The following is a 17,286-nucleotide window of genomic DNA, read 5'->3' as shown; positions in this document are numbered from 1 at the left end:
TTTGGGATCCCGGAGAAGTGTCTGCATGTTAATGATTAGCCCACGATCGACACCTGGCTTCCAGCCCTCTTGCCTCGCTGACTCATTTTGCAAACCCCGCTCGCCCTTGGGAGTGGCCTGTGCCACCTTGCCCGAGATCTCAGGGCGGAGATGGGAGGCCCTGCCCTCCCCCGCACCCGCTGCGGGAGCCGGCACGCTTTAGAGGCCACTGCTCAGGAGGCGCTCCGATGGAGGAGACCACGCTGCACCCTCTGCTGGGCGGTAAGGAGCCACGGGGGGGGTCCGCGGGGGTGGGGTTCGGGGGAGCGCCGCTCAGCCCAGGCTGGACACTCCGTCTGCCGTCTAGGTCGCCGTGAACGTGGCTTCTAGGCGGTGCCCAGGCCCGCGAGCAGGGAAAGCGGCCCCTGGGATGGGCAGGCCCACCGTGGCTGTGTTAACACAAGGCACCTTCTGGAGGCGAGCCCCTCCTGAAAGCAGTGATCGCGGCGGAGACTTCTCAGCCCCGGCACCGTTGACGTTTGGGGCTGGACCGCTCCTTGCGGTGGGGGCCGCGCTGCGCACGGTGGGATGTGCGACAGCACCCCTGGCCTCCGCCCAGCAGAGGACAGCTGCACCCCGCCCTCGGTGGCGACAACCCAGAAACGTCTGCAGACGCCTCCCGGTGTCCCTTCATGACAGGCCACCCCCTCCCCTTGGGAACCGCTGACTAACTGTGGACCCGACGTCCAGCTGAGCCTTCGGGCCGTGACGCGGTTGAGCCTCGCGGGGCCCTAGGAAGTTGGGGCCAGGCCCCCCCGGGTGAGGCCCCGACTCCCTCGTTTCCCAGCTGGACCATCCAGAGCAAGCTGCCTCGCCCCCCTGTGCCCTGGTGCCCTCCTTGGTAAAATGGGGTCAGTCGTAGCGTCGGGTTGAGGTTGCCCTAAGCACAGGGCGTGGCGCCTACCAAGTAAGGTTTCCATCCCATTTTCCGGAAGGGCAAAGCTGAGGCCCAGAGAGATGAAGCCATTCGCCAGAGGGTCACACGGCTGGGAGGGGCCGGGCCCCGCTGCCTGTCTCCGGAGCCCGCTCTTGGAACCAGTGGGTCCCTCGCGCCTGTGCAGAAAGAGGGGACGTTGTACGGACGGGGGGGCCGAGACCAAAGAGGCCGGCTGGCTCCCCGCTCTGGGCCTCGACGCCTGCACGACGAGCAGTTCCTGTTCCGATCCACACGTGCTGAGCGGCCCCCGTCTGCCTGACGAGGCGTGCGCGACTCTCACGTGGGTCGGTCCCGTCCCTCCCCGCCGGGTGGCCCAGGCCCGCGCAGCTCAGGGGGGGAGAACGGCAAGCCCCACGTTCCCAGGCCACGAGTGTCCTGCCTGAGATTCCCAGAGGGGCCCCTGCCGGGGGTGGGGGAGCGGGGGGGGCCTCCAAGGGCCTTCCTGGCATCGGGGGACCAGCCGGAGGACACTTGAGGCAGGCCAGAGGGCCTATCCGGGACAGAGCCCAACTCTTGTCTCATGGGAATGCGGCCACCGAGTCTAAGACTTTGATCCGTCTGACCAGCCCCACGCTCCGTCCTCTGATTGGGAACCGAGTGAGTGAATGAGTGAGTGAATGAATGAATGGCTTCACTCCATCTCTAAGTGAACGAACGGGTGAATGAAGACGTGGCCGACTGATGTCCCCTGGCTCCCCCGAGGGGTGTCCCCTGATGCCTGACGGCGGGGGCAGGGGGAGGTGGTTTCTGGCCGCCCCCACCCCACGCGTCCCCCTCAGGGCTCGGCGGTCAGGGCCTCTGAGGCAGCTCCCTTTCCAGAGACTTCCTCGGCCGAAGCTGGGACGAGACTGCCCCTCCGTCCCCACCCCCACCCCCACCCCAGCCTCCTTTGGGAGACGACGTCCTAGGGCGGAGAGGGACAGAGCGAGGCGGTGCAAAAATGAACGAATTAGCTGGAAAAGGACTAATTTTTATTTTTGGCTTGTTCTCAAAGCGTCTGAGAGTCAAGGCAGAGGGAGGAGGAATGTGAATTAGGCAAAATCAGACGTTTACAGAAAAGCCCTCAAATAGCGACCAAGTGTTGCCAAGTGTTTGAACTCCCTGCGCCGTGATGGTCTAAGGCCCCGTTTCCTGCGAGGTGGTCCTGGGACAGCCACGTCACAGACGTGGTGACACAGCTCTGTCATCGGCGAGGCAGGCCCCCGGCGTGGGGGTGGGGAGCACTCACAGAGGAGCGGGGCGGATTCCGGTCTCGAAATTGTGGGAAATGCCCCATCTTGGGGCGAATGCACGGGCCTTAAAACCAAGGGGGTGGAGCTAAAGGAAGGAGCCGAGAGGCCGCCTGGAAGGTCCTGTTAGGGAAGGGCCGGGACGGAACCGGGGGTGTCTACACCATCTGCCTCTGGAGGGGGTGAGCACGCAAATCTCCGGGTGCCTTGGGGGTTCAGACACCGGCCTCCACCTCTCCCCGGAGCGCTTCTTCCGTGGGATTTCTGTCCAGCGGCTGCAGAGCGAGTGACACTCCTATGCTAGCCACACAGCCCCCGGGCTTTCTCCCTGCCGCAGCTCCGTTTAACTTGAGCGATCCCCTGGGAAGACCCCTCGCTCGCTGTTGGCAGCTGCCCCCATCAGTCTCCACGTGTTTGTCACGAAGCCGTAGGAACAGGGCCCTTGATTGTAACCCCGGCGTCTGCGGTGGGGAGCGGCCGACAGGTATGGGTCAGTCACACCCTAGTATAAACGAGGTGACTTGTGACTGAATGCACAGCAGCCCCACGGCAGGATGTTGGACAGCCGTGGGACAGCAAGGGCTGCGGGGCCCATGGGAGGGTCCGTGCCAAGGGGCAGGGGTGCACAGCGGGTGGTGATAAGCCACTCCCTTTCTCCAGCTGTCACCAAAGTCCCATGGATCCCCTTTCAGGGCCAAGTGTGGAGTCGAGGGGGGAGGGTGCGGGGTCTGGTCTGGGGCAGGGGCCGGATGCCGGTGCCGCGTCTGCCTGGCTGGTGTGACAGGGCACACACGGCAGCATTGTCCCCGGGGAGGCTCACCGTGTGATGCTGGACCTGGGAAGGGCCTCTCCCTGGCTGTGTCATTCATCTCACTGCTGACAACTTGTCAGTCTTTTGGCCAAGAGAAGTCGCGAAATGCCATCGCAGGCTCTTAGGACAGGGAGCGAGAGGCAGCTTGGAGTTTTGTGAGACCCGGCGTCAGGAAGGTGGCCGGGATGAGCTGTGTCACCCCTCATCCATCAGAGGAGGGGTCCCCAACACGAGGTTCGGGATCACCGAAGGTCAGAGGCAGTTACAGGGGGGGGGTGGGGCTGCCATGTTCTCAGGGTCACCAAAAAGGTTCTGCCCACAGGAAATGCAGACAAACAGGACAAGGGGCAAGGAGGGCCTGCGGGAGCTTGTCTCCACGAAGGGGATCCCAGCAGGGGCGGCCACATCACAAGCTTCACCGGAATGACGGATCCACGCCTCCCACCGTCCCGGAGGCTGACCCTCAGGGAAGTGATTTCGCAGAGGCGGGTGGAGGGACCAGGTTCTGCACGAGTCCTTGGGGAGGCCGGGGCAGAGCTGGGCCGATAGCGGCCATGGTGGCCAAGGGCTGCAAAGCGTCACCGGCCTCATTGATTCGTCCTCCCGTGAACTGGCTTGGCCATGGTGTTGGCTGGCACTCGGGAGGCAGGGGCTGTTTGCGTCCGCAGTTACTTCATGCAGGCTCGAAATGAAATGTTTATGCAACAACCTGTGACCTTGGACGGATCACACCCCCCCTCTGGGGCTGTTTCGTCATTTCTGTCATGATGAGGGAGTTGCGTCAACGGCCCATAGAGGAGAAGGCCGCTGTGGGCTCAGCAGCAAAGGATAGAAAAGTCATCTTCAAGCCGGTGAAAGTGACTTCTCTCTCATACAAGACAAGTCCAGGGGTGGGTGTTGCAGGATTCCAGGACTGGTGGGGGCTTCCTGAGGTCATCAGACACCCCGGGTCCTTCTCTCAGGCTGCCCTGCCATGCTCAACAAAAGGCATCCACCTCATGCCCCAATATGGTTGCTTGAGCTCGAGCCATCAAGTCTGCATTCCAGCACAACAGAGAGAAAAGGCATCAAAAGGTGCTCTGCTTCCCTGGCAGTTGCCCACACACGTTCATTCGGTCCCACGGACCTCAGCTTAGTTCCACAGCAGCCACACCGAGCCACCAAGGGGGCAGCGACATGCAGCCTTTGTCCTGGGCAGTTACATGCCAGCCACAAGCTAGGCATTTTAAGAAAAGTCAGGGGCACCCGGGTGGCTCAGTCGGTTAAGCGTCCGACTCTCGGTCCGTGGGTTCGAGCCCCGCATCGGGCTCTGTGCCGACGGCTCGGAGCCCGGAACCCGCTTCGGATTCTGTGTCCCCCTCTCTCTCTGCCCCTCCCCTGCTCGCACTCTGTCCCTCTCTCTCTCTTTCTCAAAAATAAATACTAAAAAAACGAGGCAAAGCACAGGGCACAGGGAACTGTGCTGCCAACTGCCCAGGGACTAGGGTTTTCGCTCCTCCCTCTGGGCCTCAGTCTCTCGTCTGTAAAATGGGACGATCGGTCCCCGTGGCCTCTGCCGTGGGCAAACGGAAGCGCGTTGAGGGGACCCGCCGGAGTGTTAGCCCGCCCGGCCGCGTGCGGGAACGCAGCGCCCTCTCTCTTAACACGGGCAGAGGGAGCCGTGGCGCCCAGAACTTCCTGACAAGCGGGCGCGCGGTCATTCGGGTACAAGCCTGTACTCGCACTTGAGATGTGCGACCGATTCGGCCACGAGGCAAGTGCCTCACGGACGGATGGACGGCCCCCGTTTCCCGCCGAAGCTTTGCACACACCCCCGCGTCCCCCCGCCTCCCCCCGGCTCCGGAAACCGCGAAGCCCTGCAGGTGACATGACACGTGTCATCATCTGGGAGCTGTAAAGCAGTTCCGGACCAGCTGGCTCTTGCCGCCTTCACGCTGCGCGGTGCTCGGATGTTTCCGTGTAAATACGCCGGATCGACACTCACCTGGGATTATCCTGCAGACACGGTCCATAAATCCAAGGGGATTCCGTTCTCTGCACCAGCATTCCCGAGGGAGTGAAGCGTGTTGCAAAAGTAGCAGCCCGCTGCCCCCAGGACCTTTGCACAGCTGTCCCCTGGGCGCAGAACGCTCCTCCTCAGATGCCCCTACGACGCCCTGCCCTGATTCCTCAGGCGGCCACGCAAACATCCCTTCCTGACCACCCCCCCCACCGCCTATGGCCACTTGCTCTCTCCCCCCCCACCCCCGCAGGCTGCTCTGTTTTCCCTCCAACCCCCTCTCTCTCCAGCACGACGTTATTGCTTATCCCGTCTCCCATGTAGGAATTTCGTAAAGCCCTGTGCCCTCCGACTGAGAGCATCGGAGCTGGTGCCAGGACGGGGGGACGCGCTCAATAAATATTTATGGCCTGAGGACTTTCACTTTCCTGAGTATTTTCCCTCGGCCCTTGAAGACGCTATTAACGATGAAAACTGCTTGCAATTCCGCGATCTCGCCGTTCCAGGGAGATGTGCTCCGGCGGTAGGAGACGGCGTGTTCCTTCTATCGGAACGGATGCTTTCTGGGTCCCACGTTGTTCTAAAGGGGTCTTAAGGCGGCTTAGCAAGGTTTTTAAAACCCCACAAGAGGGGCGCCTGGGTGGCGCAGTCGGTTAAGCGTCCGACTTCAGCCAGGTCACGATCTCGCGCTCCGTGAGTTCGAGCCCCACGTCGGGCTCTGGGCTGATGGCTCAGAGCCTGGAGCCTGTTTCCGATTCTGTGTCTCCCTCTCTCTCTGCCCCTCCCCCGTTCATGCTCTGTCTCTCTCTGTCCCAAAAATAAAAATAAACGTTGAAAAAAAAAAAAAAAAATTTAAAACCCCACAAGAAACAGTAATTGGGGGGGGGGGTCACACAAACCATGAGGCACAGGGAAGATGAGGTTCCGGAGGAAGAGTGGCCGCAGTTAACAGCCGGCACCTGCTGAGCGGCTGTCGCGGGCTCGCTCGCTCGTCCTGGCAGCGCTGGGCATGGGCGCTCCGTGGGTCTCCATCTTACAGAAGGAACCAGAAAGGAAGAGCTCTTGCCTGGGATCGCTGAGCTGGCAAAGGGCAGGCGGGGGTGAGGAGTCGGTGGGACACCCCCCCCCCCCGACGCTCTTGGCCTGACACCGGGTTGAGGAACGTGGGGCTCACCCGCGGGGGCTCACATTTTCCTAAACACCTGCTCCGAGCAGCGGCCCCAGTTTTCCCTGAGACCCCCGGCAGCCAAAGCTAAGAGGGAAATCAGAGCCGTTACGTAATTCGTACCGTCCACAAAACAAGACCGTGCCGGCGGCTCCGAGGGAAGATGCCGGAGACCAGCAGGCTTCTGGGCGTGAGCACAAGCATCGCTTTCCGTGGGTCAGGATCCCGGGCCGCAAGCGACAGAAATCGCCTGTGGTTCTCTCTCTGGGAAAGACCGTGAGGGACGGTCCCGTGGGAGGCAGGACTGGAGGGAAGGGCCAGCGTCCCGCCCCACCCTGTGCCGTCTCAAGACACTGGCAGTGCCCCGCTGGCCTGAGACGGTCCCGACCCCGCCGTCTCCGGTCGGGGGGCCCAGCGTCCCCGGGCGTGTCTGATGGGCCACACCGGGGTCACGTGTCCACGGCCACGGTGCCCGGGAGCCAAAGCTGGAAGACTGGCTGAAGCCTGGGCTCTGTGTCCACCCACGTCCCACCCAGAGGGTCCCCCCCCCCAAGTGGGAAGGGGAGTGAGGCGCTGGGCCGCGTTGCCTGTGAGCCCGCGGGAAGCTGGGGGCCGGCCGGCCGCCAGGAGGGGTGGCTCACACCGTGGGAGGGTCCGCTGGAAACCGGCGGGCTGGCAGGGTCGACCCCCGTGTTGGTTTTCATTCGTGCCGGCTCGTCTGGGTTCTGAAGCTGTGCGCACGGCTGGAGTCTGAGCACTCATACGCTGTGTGTCCCCCGCTCCCTCGCGGCCCTGCCCTTCTCTGTGCCCAGGAGAAGGGGCGACAAGGGGGAGACGGCCTTCGTGGGTCCACCTGTCGCCCTCTGGATTGCAAACACACTCGGTCACCAGAACAGAGGACGGGAAGACAGAGACGGCTGAGAGGCTATTCTTCCGGCCGCTCCAGCAAGCGGCCCGTGGCCCGCGGGCTGCAGTCCGGTCCCCGGCCCAGCCTCCTGGAGCCCGGGCTCCACTGCCCCTGCCCTCCCGGTAACAGTGCCCCCCCTGCTGCTGGCATGGGGGGGGGGCTGATCTCCTTTTGCCGACCCTCTACCCTGACCCGAGCCTCTGTAAACTGTCCTTTCGTTAAGGCTGGTAGGGGCCGAATCGCGCCCCCAGATTCCTGTGCCGGAGTCCTGACCCCCAGCACCCCAGAACGTGACCGTATCTGGAGACGGGGACTTTACAGAGGTGATTAGGGTAACATAGGGACACGGGGCTGGGCCCTGATCCCGTGAGACGGGGTCCTTGTAGGAAGAGGGGATCAGGACACAGACACGCACGGAGGGACGACCCCGTGAGGACACAGGGAGAGGACGGCCGTCCTGACACAAGGAGAGGCCTTGGGAGGCCCCGGCCCCGCCCACGCCTGGACCTCGGGCTCCGGCCTCCAGGACGGGGAACAGTCCGTGTGTGTTGTGTGAGTCCCCAGCTGTGGTGTTTGTTACGCGGCAAGCGGACTCATACAAACCCCCCGTGGCCGAGCCATGTGTTCGCTGCTGGGCCCCGACCGGCACGTCTCCTCGTCATTTCACAGTGAGAGCTTGAAGGGGGCCGGGCCGGGGGCTCCCTGCTCGGGTCCACTTCGCCCTTGTCCCCACCCCCAGACGGTGGATGAGACGGGGAGGCTGCGTTTGGGCAAAGGCATCCTAAGGGGAGGAGAAGGGTGGCCTGGGGACACGCACTTACCCTCTGCTTTTAGGGACAGTGGAAGCAGGACTCCATCTCAGGACTGTCCCCGGAGGCAACGGTGGCTTTGTGTGAGGGACCGCCCAGGGCCCCCCGCGGGCAGAATGTCCTGGGGCTCTGGGCCCCTTGGAGATAACTGGGGTGGAGTTTTCCTTCTCAGATTCCCTCCCAAAGTCTGGGAAAGCGTTTATCTCGGGAGCCTGGGGAGAGAAGGGTTTTGAACAGCGTCCTCTCTGGGCTGTGGTCATTTGCATACTGTGGCTGCAGGAGGAAGGCGACCTCGCCAGGGGACACTCAAGCAGCTCAGCGGGAGTCCCCAAGGGCAGCTGGGCCCGGTGTTTGCTTTCCCTGGGAATCCTGATCCCCCGGCCCCGCACTGGAGGAAAGGGTGAGGCCCGGGCACAGAACCGCTCTCCTGTGCGCGAGCGAACGGCCCAGGTGACTCCGAGACTCGCCCTCGGGTTCCTCCCGGGGGCTGGTGTCCTGAGCCCCTGATGGGCCGTTTCACCAGGCAAGCAGCCCGATCAGATGGCGAGGTCTCAGGTTTTTGCTGGCCAAGCACCTGAATGAGACCCCAGCCGCCAGACGCAGACTCCCCCGAGGGACGGCCGCCCGACCGCCTCCTTGCCTGCTTTATCTTAAAACCGAACTCCAGGTAAAGCGATCCTTCTGTCTAGAGAGGCATTCTGCCACCGACTCCCGAGTGGAAGCTGGATAGTCTCCACCGAGGAAAGACCGAGCTCTCCTTTGGCCTTTCGGGGGAGGGGGAGGGGGCAGGGAGGGGCTCCACCGCCCGCCTTGGATTATAGAAAGGACCTCGTGTGCAAATCTCCCGTCTTCAAATAACTCGAAAAACATACCTGGAGCCCTTAATCTCACCCCTGCCCGATTGCCAAGAGCCTTGGCATTGGTGGTGTTTACTCTGAAAAAAGAAAACAAACAAAACCCAGGCTGCGTATTTGTTCTTTGATGGGGCACTGAGCGTAAATATTTGCACCATTAATTAGTGTCTGTCTAACTCGCAAAACTCAAGCCATATAGGCAGCCTCTGTAAACAGGCCACAGGATGTTAGTCATACCTGGAGGCCGGTGAGCTGAGTGTCTCCTTTAGGCCCTCTGCTCCTTCGTCCGGCAAACAAACAAACAAGCGGAAGGTGGAGGAGAGGCCAAGGAGTGCGGCCGGATTTTGGACACAGCAGATTAAAGGGACTGAGTACGACGGCTTTTCTATTGTTCCCACAGCCTTCTCATTGCCCTGGTCATACTGCGTTGGGTCCAAATAGAAGGTTGGCGTGGTGCGGTGGCAAGCGTTCTGGACTTGACTAGAAAGTTCTAGAATCTTTTGGACTGGGTGGGACACTTACCAGCCAGCGGCGTGGGCTCAGGCAAGCTGCGCTCCCTTCTCTGGGTACCAGTTTCCTCAGCCGCAAGGGGGGGTGATAACCCATCCTTCATACGGTTGAGACAACCCAGGCGGAAAATCAGAGAGCAAACATGTCATTCCAGGGTGACTACGTCCCCCGACATCTCCGTGACCAGGTGCTGCCCTCCTAGCCAGACGGGAAGACAGCAGATGCGACGGGGGCCACAGCGGCAGCCCGAAAACCCTCGTCGTGCGCAGAAGCGGCCTTTGCTATTTTTGGTATCTCCCCAAACGGGGCACCCCCAGCACCCGCGTTCTGCAAACCTACTTTCGGTGCAAAGGGAAGCAGTTTAGGTGGCACAGGGACTTTGCAGCACGTGGTGAGGACACAGCTCCGTCCTCTCCTCTCTCGGACTTCCGGAGCATGTCATAGAGGAAGCTCGGCTTGGTCGGTCGCCTCCACCGAGGGTCGCCTGGTCAAGCTCAGGGTCCCCAGGGCGGAGCCTCCAGGTAGACCACACATCGCTGCGCTGTTATCGTGTTTTATTAAGCCAGCACCTTCTGCTTATGGCCGATGATTCTACCTTTCCATCTCCGGTAGCGATATCGGGTTCCGTAAAAATAAGTCTGATAAGCCTTAAGATGGATGGAAATTCTGACACGTGCTATGAATGGGCGAACCTTAGAGACATTGTGCCGAATGGCGTCAGTCACTCATAAGAGAACAAAACCTGGGGCGCCTGGGCGGCTCAGTCGGTTGAGCGTCCAACTTCGGCTCAGGTCACGATCTCTCGGTCCGTGGGTTTGAGCCCCGCGTCGGGCTCTGTGCCGACAGCTCTGTGTTGGAACCTGCTTCGGATTCTGCGTCTCCCTCTCTCTCTGCCCCTCCCCCGCTCATGCTCTGTCTCTGTCTCTCAACAATAAATGTTAAAAAAATTTTTTTAAACAAAAGGACAAAAACTGTATGATTCCACTTACAGTGGGTCCCTAGGGTCGTCCCAGAGATGGAGAGCAGATGGTGGGCATCAGGCAAGGGGCAATGGGGAATGAATTTGGTGTCTGACAGGGACAGAGGCTCAGCTTGGGACGACGGAAAGTTCTGGAGATGGATGGTGGTGACGGCCGCACAGCAGTGTGCCTAACGCCACTGAACTGTGCGCTTAAACGTGGTTGACGGTAAATTTAATGTCCTATATAATTTCCCACAATTGAAAAAATAAAAATAGTCAAAAAGTTACCGAGAAGTGAGCTGGGTCGAAGAAAAGTAGGAAGTAAATCTCGGCCAAGGAGGATCACGGCCTGGGCTCAAATCGGGATGTGGGGCTCGGTTGGCCGATGTCCGGGAATCCTGGGGTCTCCACCCCAGAGCACATGCTTCAGCACAGACTCCGGAGAAGGCGGCCTGGATGCCGGGCCCAGCTCCACACTTCCTCCCGCGTGACTTCGGCAACGGACTTCACCTCTCTGCGCCTCAGTTTCCCCATCCGTAGAGTGGGAGTGATGACAACACAGCTGCGGAGAGCTGATACTTATAAAGCGCTTGGAACAGGGCCTGGCCTCCTAAGTGCCGTCTCAGGGCTTATTAAATAAACAGACTCCCGAGGGGAGTGCAGGCAGGCGGCCTGCCTAGTCCGGGGCCCCTCTGCTGGTCGAGCCCGTGGAGGAAGATCCGCTCCCGATGCCGGCCTCCTGTGTCCACGCGGGGCGCAGGGTGCCACGTTCGGGAGCCCCAGCCGGGAAGGCCGGGCTGGGTTGTCCCCAGGTCGAACTGTTTCCTCCCGGGCTGCCTGCACCGCACAGCCGCTGAGCTCTCTGCCCAGCCTTGCCCGGGCCCCTCGTCCGTCATGGGAACCCCGGCCCCCACAGGCGCTTTGGTGGGGCCCCCTAGGAAGCAGCCCAAGTGCCCATCGGGGGATCACAGGATAAGCAAATGTGGCACAGCCGGACCGTGGACTATTTATTACTCGGTCACGAAAAGAAACGACGTTCCGACGTAGACGACATCGATGCACCTCAGAAACCTACAGACAAGAAATGATGAAATTATGCAGGTCGTTAAATAGCAAAAAAGGTAAACCGAGAGAGGAGCAGTCACCAGAAACCACGCATGGGGTGGCCGCATCCACAAGGAACATCCGGAACAGGGAAGTCTGTGGAGGCAGGGAGCAGATGGGCGGTGGGGGGGGAACTGGGGGAGGAGACGGAGAGAGCCGCCCTCCAGGCGTTCGCCGTGGAGCCCCGGGAAGGTCCTGGAACCAGACAGTGGCGAGAGTCCCGCAGCATCGAGAAGGTACTACGTCGCTCACCGTAAAATGGTTAAGTTCACGTCCTGCGAATTTCGTCCTCGCACAATTGTGTTTTCTCTTATTTCATAAAAAGACTCGCTCTGTCCTGCTGAGGGCAGCGGCCCAGAGTCCGGGTCTGATCTGGCCCCACCTGCTGACTCGTCACTCGCTGGTCCCCAGCGCCTGCCACGCTGGCCCGTTTCTGTGTGTCTCCTCCCGGCCTCCGCCCTGAAGCCACCTGCCCTCTGACGGCCCCCAGGTCAGGGGCCACTGCCAGCCCCCCCCCCCCCCCCCCCCCGCGCTGTTGGGAGCGGAAGCCCCTGCATTTCAATGTCCCACGACTTGGCCCTGCCTGCCCACCCTGAGGATGTTACAAACAGCAACACCCCTCTACAGCAGCCCTTACGACCCCCAGGTTCTGGGCTGGAAGTTAGATTCTCTTTGAAGCTTCGCAAAACCCCGAGGAGGAGCTTGTGCGAAGGCCCTTCCTCCTTACAGATGCAGACGGAGGTTCCAAGAGGCAGCTGTCTGAGCCTGGGTTCCAGCCCCTTGTGATCCGCTGCATGCCCCCACCCCTGCTTATGTCCTCCGACAGCGCGCTGGCTCTGGGGGACTGGGGCCTCCTCGAGCCCCTCTCGTACCCCACGCCCTACCGACCCTGAATCGGGGCCCCTCCCACAACAGGTGCCCAAGAACCAGGTTGAATTGAAAACAGGCTTCCTGTGATCACAAGAAGTCGGTATTTAAATGACCCATGCCCCCCTGTTCGTGTTCAGCGGGTGAGTGACGGCGGGGACAGAGCGTCTGGGACGTTTGGGCATCTCCCGGCTTATCCCAGGGCCCCAGGGAACTGTCGGTGAGACGCTGAGGTCTGCAGAGGGGGCGGCTTTGGCCCTGACGTTGCTGGTCAAGTGGCCTCCGAGCCACCCTGAGCATCATTTGGGAACAGCGAGGCCTGAGTGCTGTTGCCTTGAGTCACATGCCGGGTCAGGGTCTCTAGGAGCGCCCCCCTCCCCCAGTGTGATAAGGCCCCCGGGCCGGGAGAACGAGCCTGTCCCAGTGGGCCGGGCCTCACCCTGCAAAGCCTATTTTAAACTTGGGCCAACCCCAGGGCATGAGCACTGGCCCGAGCCTCACCCCGGGGGCTCTGTCCTCTCCTTCCCTCGCAGCCTCACCGAAAAGGGAAACGGTTTCCCATAATTACAAGGACGGTGCGGCGTGATTACCCCCGTGTCCCGTAATGTTAGCCCTGCCATAGGCGTGCCGGCCTGCTTGCCCGGCTCCGCTGTTGCCATAAACGTCTCCCTGACCCACGCAGGGTGTTCCTGACTGCCGCACGGGCACGGGGCTCCCGCGAAATGGGCTGGGGGGGACCCTCGAGGCCCCTCCTTCCGGACTCTCTCCCCGTCCAGGCCCCAGCCTGTCAACATCCTTCTTGCGCGGCAGCGTTCGCCGAAATGGCAGCCGAGGCCGGTCCTCGTAAAATTGAGCTGGTTCAGGTATTTTCTAAAGTAATCGTTTTCCACCGGGCTGGATTAAAGATCTTTTTAAACAGTCTGGATCCACGACTGGCTTTTCTGCACACGTTGGACTCGGCTGAAGCACTTCACCAGAACACAACGTAACTAGGGCCAAGGAAATGAAAAGAAGAAAAATGGTTCCAATTGGAATGAATCAACATCTATTAATGGCTGTTTAACATATTTCTGCTAATAATAATGCATTAAATAATGTGCATTTTAAAGCTGGCTAAATATACAATAGCCCATCCCTGCCCCAAAAAGGTAAACAATGACGGTTAAAAATAGCCCTGGTACCTATTTACATTCTTTTCCCCCCTGAACCTTTTTGGTTTATAGTTCCTGGTTCCAGGGGTTAGAACTCTCAGAATTTCTCTGTGTATTTATACAGCCGAGCTATTGCTACGTATCACATCGGCTATCAGACTCTTCCAAGAAAAATGAGTTTTTATCTCCATTCCTGCGCCACACTGGTTTGGGTCCGATGGAGAAGCTCGGTGCAGTTCATGTGGCTCCGGCCACCTGATTTCCATCCAGCTTCCTCTGCCCTCCCGGGGCGGGCATCTGGGGCACACAGCACACATCTCGGGGCTCCTTACGGGTGAGCCTTCACCCACAGCCGATAAGGAATCAATCCCACCGGGTGCCTGGTCTCCCAGATCCTTAGTCCAGACTGAAAACAAGATGAATGCTAAAGGCGACGGCCGGTGACCTTTCTCCCCGACCGGCTGGGAGGAGGAAGGCTTGACTCTCCTCTCCGAATATAGCACTTGGGATGGGGGGCAGGGGAGAACGTTGGCCGGAGACGTTTCTTTGTGGTTTGACTGCTACTACCAGTGAGCATCTCCGCCCACGACAGTGCACTCGGGTACCAACGCCAGCGGGCCAGTGGGGATGGAGGGGACTGGTTATCCTCAGGACGCATGGATCCGCCGGACGTGCCCAAGGTCTGGCTCCAGGGGCTGGTTGGGTCTGTCTTCACGTGGCGCCCCCCGAAGCCGATAGTGGCTCGTGTAGCTGGCGGGTGGTCCAGGGGTCCCTGGCGTGGGCTGGCTCCTGGCACCAGCCTTCCTCCTCCTCCGGGTGCAAGCAGTGTGGGATGACCTTTCGAAAGGCCAGGCAGAATGCCCCGGTCCCATCACCACCCGTGCTGTGGTCAGGGAGCAACTTAACGTTTTGTTTAGGGCAGTTCGGCCTCGGAATTTATTGTATTTATCTGGAGGTGTCAGGGATGTGGGGTTTGCGGCCACAGGAGGCGCCTTGCCTGTGACTCTCCGAGCGCTCTCTGGTGCCTGGATCGGTGCTGCACTGGTCAGACGTTGCTCTCTAAGCAGGAGTGAGGCTGCAGGGTGGCCCCCCCCCCTCCAGCCCAGCCCCCGAGGATGTGGGTCAGAAGGGCCCCCTCCCCAGCGCCTCCGGCCAGGTTCTCCTTGCCTTGCTATGCCAGAGTCCTTAGACAGCCGTCCCTCCAACTGGGGACAGTTCGCACTTTGCCCAGATGCCTGAGTTCTGCCTGTGCCGAGGTTCAAGTTCAGGCCAAGCGCTTGCCCCGCAACCTCAACCTCCGCATGTCCGGCCCAGCCCTGCACTTCCCTCCTCCTCCTCCTCCTAGGAGGCATTGCTGGAGTGATGTACCAGGGTCCTGCCGCCTGGGGGAGGGGGCGGAGGACTCTCCACCCGACCGGGCCAACCACGCAATCTGCCCCTCCCCCCCGCCAGCACCCCTTCCCTGGGGGCCCCCCTGAGGGCCGCCCTGGCCGCCCCGACTGACAGGACGGCCCGGGGCGGGTGGGGACGCACCCGGGGGAGCGGGAGGCCGGGGGCGGGCCGGGCGCCGCTGCCCTTCCCCAGAGTCCCGCGCCCGCGCGCGCGGTGTCCGGGTGGCGGCCGGGGCGTCGCGCTGAGCGCGGGGCGGGGCGAGGGCGGCGTCTGCAGGTAGCCCCGGGGGCGGGGAGGCCGGCCAGGACCCCCAGCCCAAAAGGCCGAGGGGGAGGAGCGGCGCGGCGGTGCGCGAGGGCGGCCAAGTTTGGCTCTGGGCGCGCGCGGCTTCGCGTCCTGCGTCTGGGAGGAGGAGGAGGAGGAGGGGGATCGTCCCCTCCCGAGCGGGGCTCGACCCCGGCCCTCGGAGCCACCGGAGACCTTCGGGGGTGACCTCGTCGCCCCCTCTCCTGGCCGCGCTGCGGTCGGTCGAGGCGCACCGGAACCCGGCAGCCAGCCGCGCCATGCTGGAGGGTGACATCGGCCTCGAGGGGCTGTCCCCCAAGGAAGCCCCCGCAGCCCGTGAGTATCCAGGGGCCGGGGTGGGGGCGGGGAGCGGTGAGGGACCGTGGCGAGGCGTCCTTGGCGTCGGGGATGCCCTGGGACGGCCGCTGCCCCGGGACTGAGGGGCGCACGAGGGGCCGGAGACGGGAGGCCCCCTGTCTCCGGTGGTGGGGACCCACCCCGTGCTGCCAGGGGCGGGGGTGGGGGGTGGGGGGAGGGCTTTGGCGGCCGCCGGTCACCGGGGTCACCCACAGACGGACAGACAGCAGGCAGACCCCCGGAGGCCAGGCCGGGCTGGGCTGGGGACAGATCTGCCAGGCGGGCCGCGCGTCCCCGGTCCCGGGAGAGCATCTCCGGGCCGCGGCAGACGGAAGGTTTTCGGATGTTTTTACAGGCGCTATTAATACACATAATATTTCCGTGCTCTTCTGGAGATTTATTTGCGATGTAAAGTAACTCGTGTGACTTGAAGTCTAATGGAAACTGCAGAGAAGCCGCGAGGGGAAGGGAGGGGAGGGGGGGAGGGGGGGAGACAAATGAGGTTTGACTGGAGTTGGGAGGGGGGAGTCCCTGACTTCCTGGGCCCCTCCCTGCACATAAATCACAACCCTGGATATTTTTATACCAATAATTTTAAAATAAATGACCCGAGCAGTGTTTCCTGGGTGATTTTCCCTCCCAGTTCAGAGGTTATTAAACAACCCTCAGAGCGAGCGGGACAGTGACAGGGGCTACGCGCACTCGGTTTTATTTCCTTGCAGAGCCGAGTTCCACCCTCCCGGAGCCGATGGCGGGTTAGGATTGCGGGCCCTGCGATGGGGACATGACCTCCAGCGGGCTGTAGCTGGAAAGCACCCCCCCCGCCCCGTTTTATTCCTTCTCCTGTGTCTTCCTCCCACCCACCCCCCTTCTTTCTTTGTGGATCCCCATGGAGAAACTTCTCCTGACGGCTGCTCCTTCAACAGCCCCATGTGGTGTCTTTCTAGAAGTACCACTGTATACTCCCCACAGGAAGGGCCCGGGAGGAAGAGAGAGGGACCCTGCCGGCCGGAGCCGGGGGCAGGAGGGAAGGGGACTCCTGGCCGGGCTGGCCTGCCCGGTCCGGTGGCCTCCTGGAGCTCACGTTGTAGACGTGACCCGTTCTGCAAGCGGCTGGTCACGGGAGCCCCGGACCCCGCATTTGTGAACATCCAGCCAAGCTCTCGCCTCAACCTGGGCACGGGATTCAGCACCTCACACGTTCCGTCCTCCACCCCAGCCTGTACGGTGGGAACGCAGTCGTCCCCATGGCACAGACAGAGAAACTGAGACCACAGGATTAGCACCTGCCGGCTCCAAGCCTAGCGCCCGCTCCTGCGAGGCTTTGGCTGCCCCTTGCCCCACCCACCGTAGGCAGAATCACCCACAAGGGGGTACTAGCTGAGGCCCGCACTTTGGTCTCTACCAGTCTTTAAATGGGGGGCGAGGCTGGGGAGCCCGATCTCAGCGCTGCGGCTTGAGGGAGCTCTGGTGGATCGGCTCCGGGACATAAGCACGGACGCAGCTCTGCGGACGCCTCACCGGCATCCGGGCTCATGTGGAGGGAGGGTCCCCCGCTCCCTCTGCTCTGGGCTTCAAGGCTCAGGGGTGTAAGACCGCAGGGCGGGCGCCCTCACCCCCATTCCTGGAATTGCTCCTGGGTGCCTTGTCCCCGTGCGGGAAACTCGGGGACAAGCCCTTCTAGGACCACGCCACCCCCTCGAGCTGTCTTGGCGTAACGACGACCCAGAGGCCGCCGCTGGCACTCCGGGTGAACCCCACTTTGTCCGACCTGGGAGTCCTTGCCGTGCGGCGCACTCTGGAGCTCAATCCGCACCCCCGCCCTGCTGCCTGCAGCCGTGTGGCTTTGGCCAACGTCGCCACCGCTCTGGGCCTTAGCTGCCAGCCCAGCGGGTTGCCGTGGGCCTGG

At 61.8% G+C, this 17,286-nt stretch overlaps 1 protein-coding gene across 17 annotated transcripts in view; it reads left to right on the top strand.

Annotated features, from left to right (window-relative positions):
* The first annotated feature begins 246 nt into the window (after positions 1 to 246).
* Positions 247 to 17,286, top strand: part of ANO1 (anoctamin 1) — a 159,288-nt gene continuing 142,248 nt past the window's right edge. For 8 of the 17 annotated variants that reach the window (XR_015240644.1, XM_086676652.1, XM_086676646.1 and 5 more), the window contains exon 1: positions 15,185 to 15,356. Coding sequence is in view for 15 of the 17 variants with exons in the window: in XM_086676652.1 (XP_086532778.1) it covers positions 15,299 to 15,356 (58 nt within the window). In the remaining 2 variants the exon portion in view is untranslated. Of the gene's footprint in view, positions 262 to 15,183; positions 15,357 to 17,286 lie in introns of those variants that run through there. The other 9 variants (XM_086676653.1, XM_086676647.1, XM_086676651.1 and 6 more) reach the window with 4 other exon arrangements.

The sequence above is a fragment of the Puma concolor genome, chromosome D1 (genome assembly GCF_028749965.1).
Source record: "Puma concolor isolate L17-30 chromosome D1, mPumCon1.1.hap2, whole genome shotgun sequence".
Classification (NCBI taxonomy): domain Eukaryota; kingdom Metazoa; phylum Chordata; class Mammalia; order Carnivora; family Felidae; genus Puma; species Puma concolor.
Note: the sequence above shows the minus strand (reverse complement) of the source record. Positions and strands in the feature narration are given on the sequence as shown.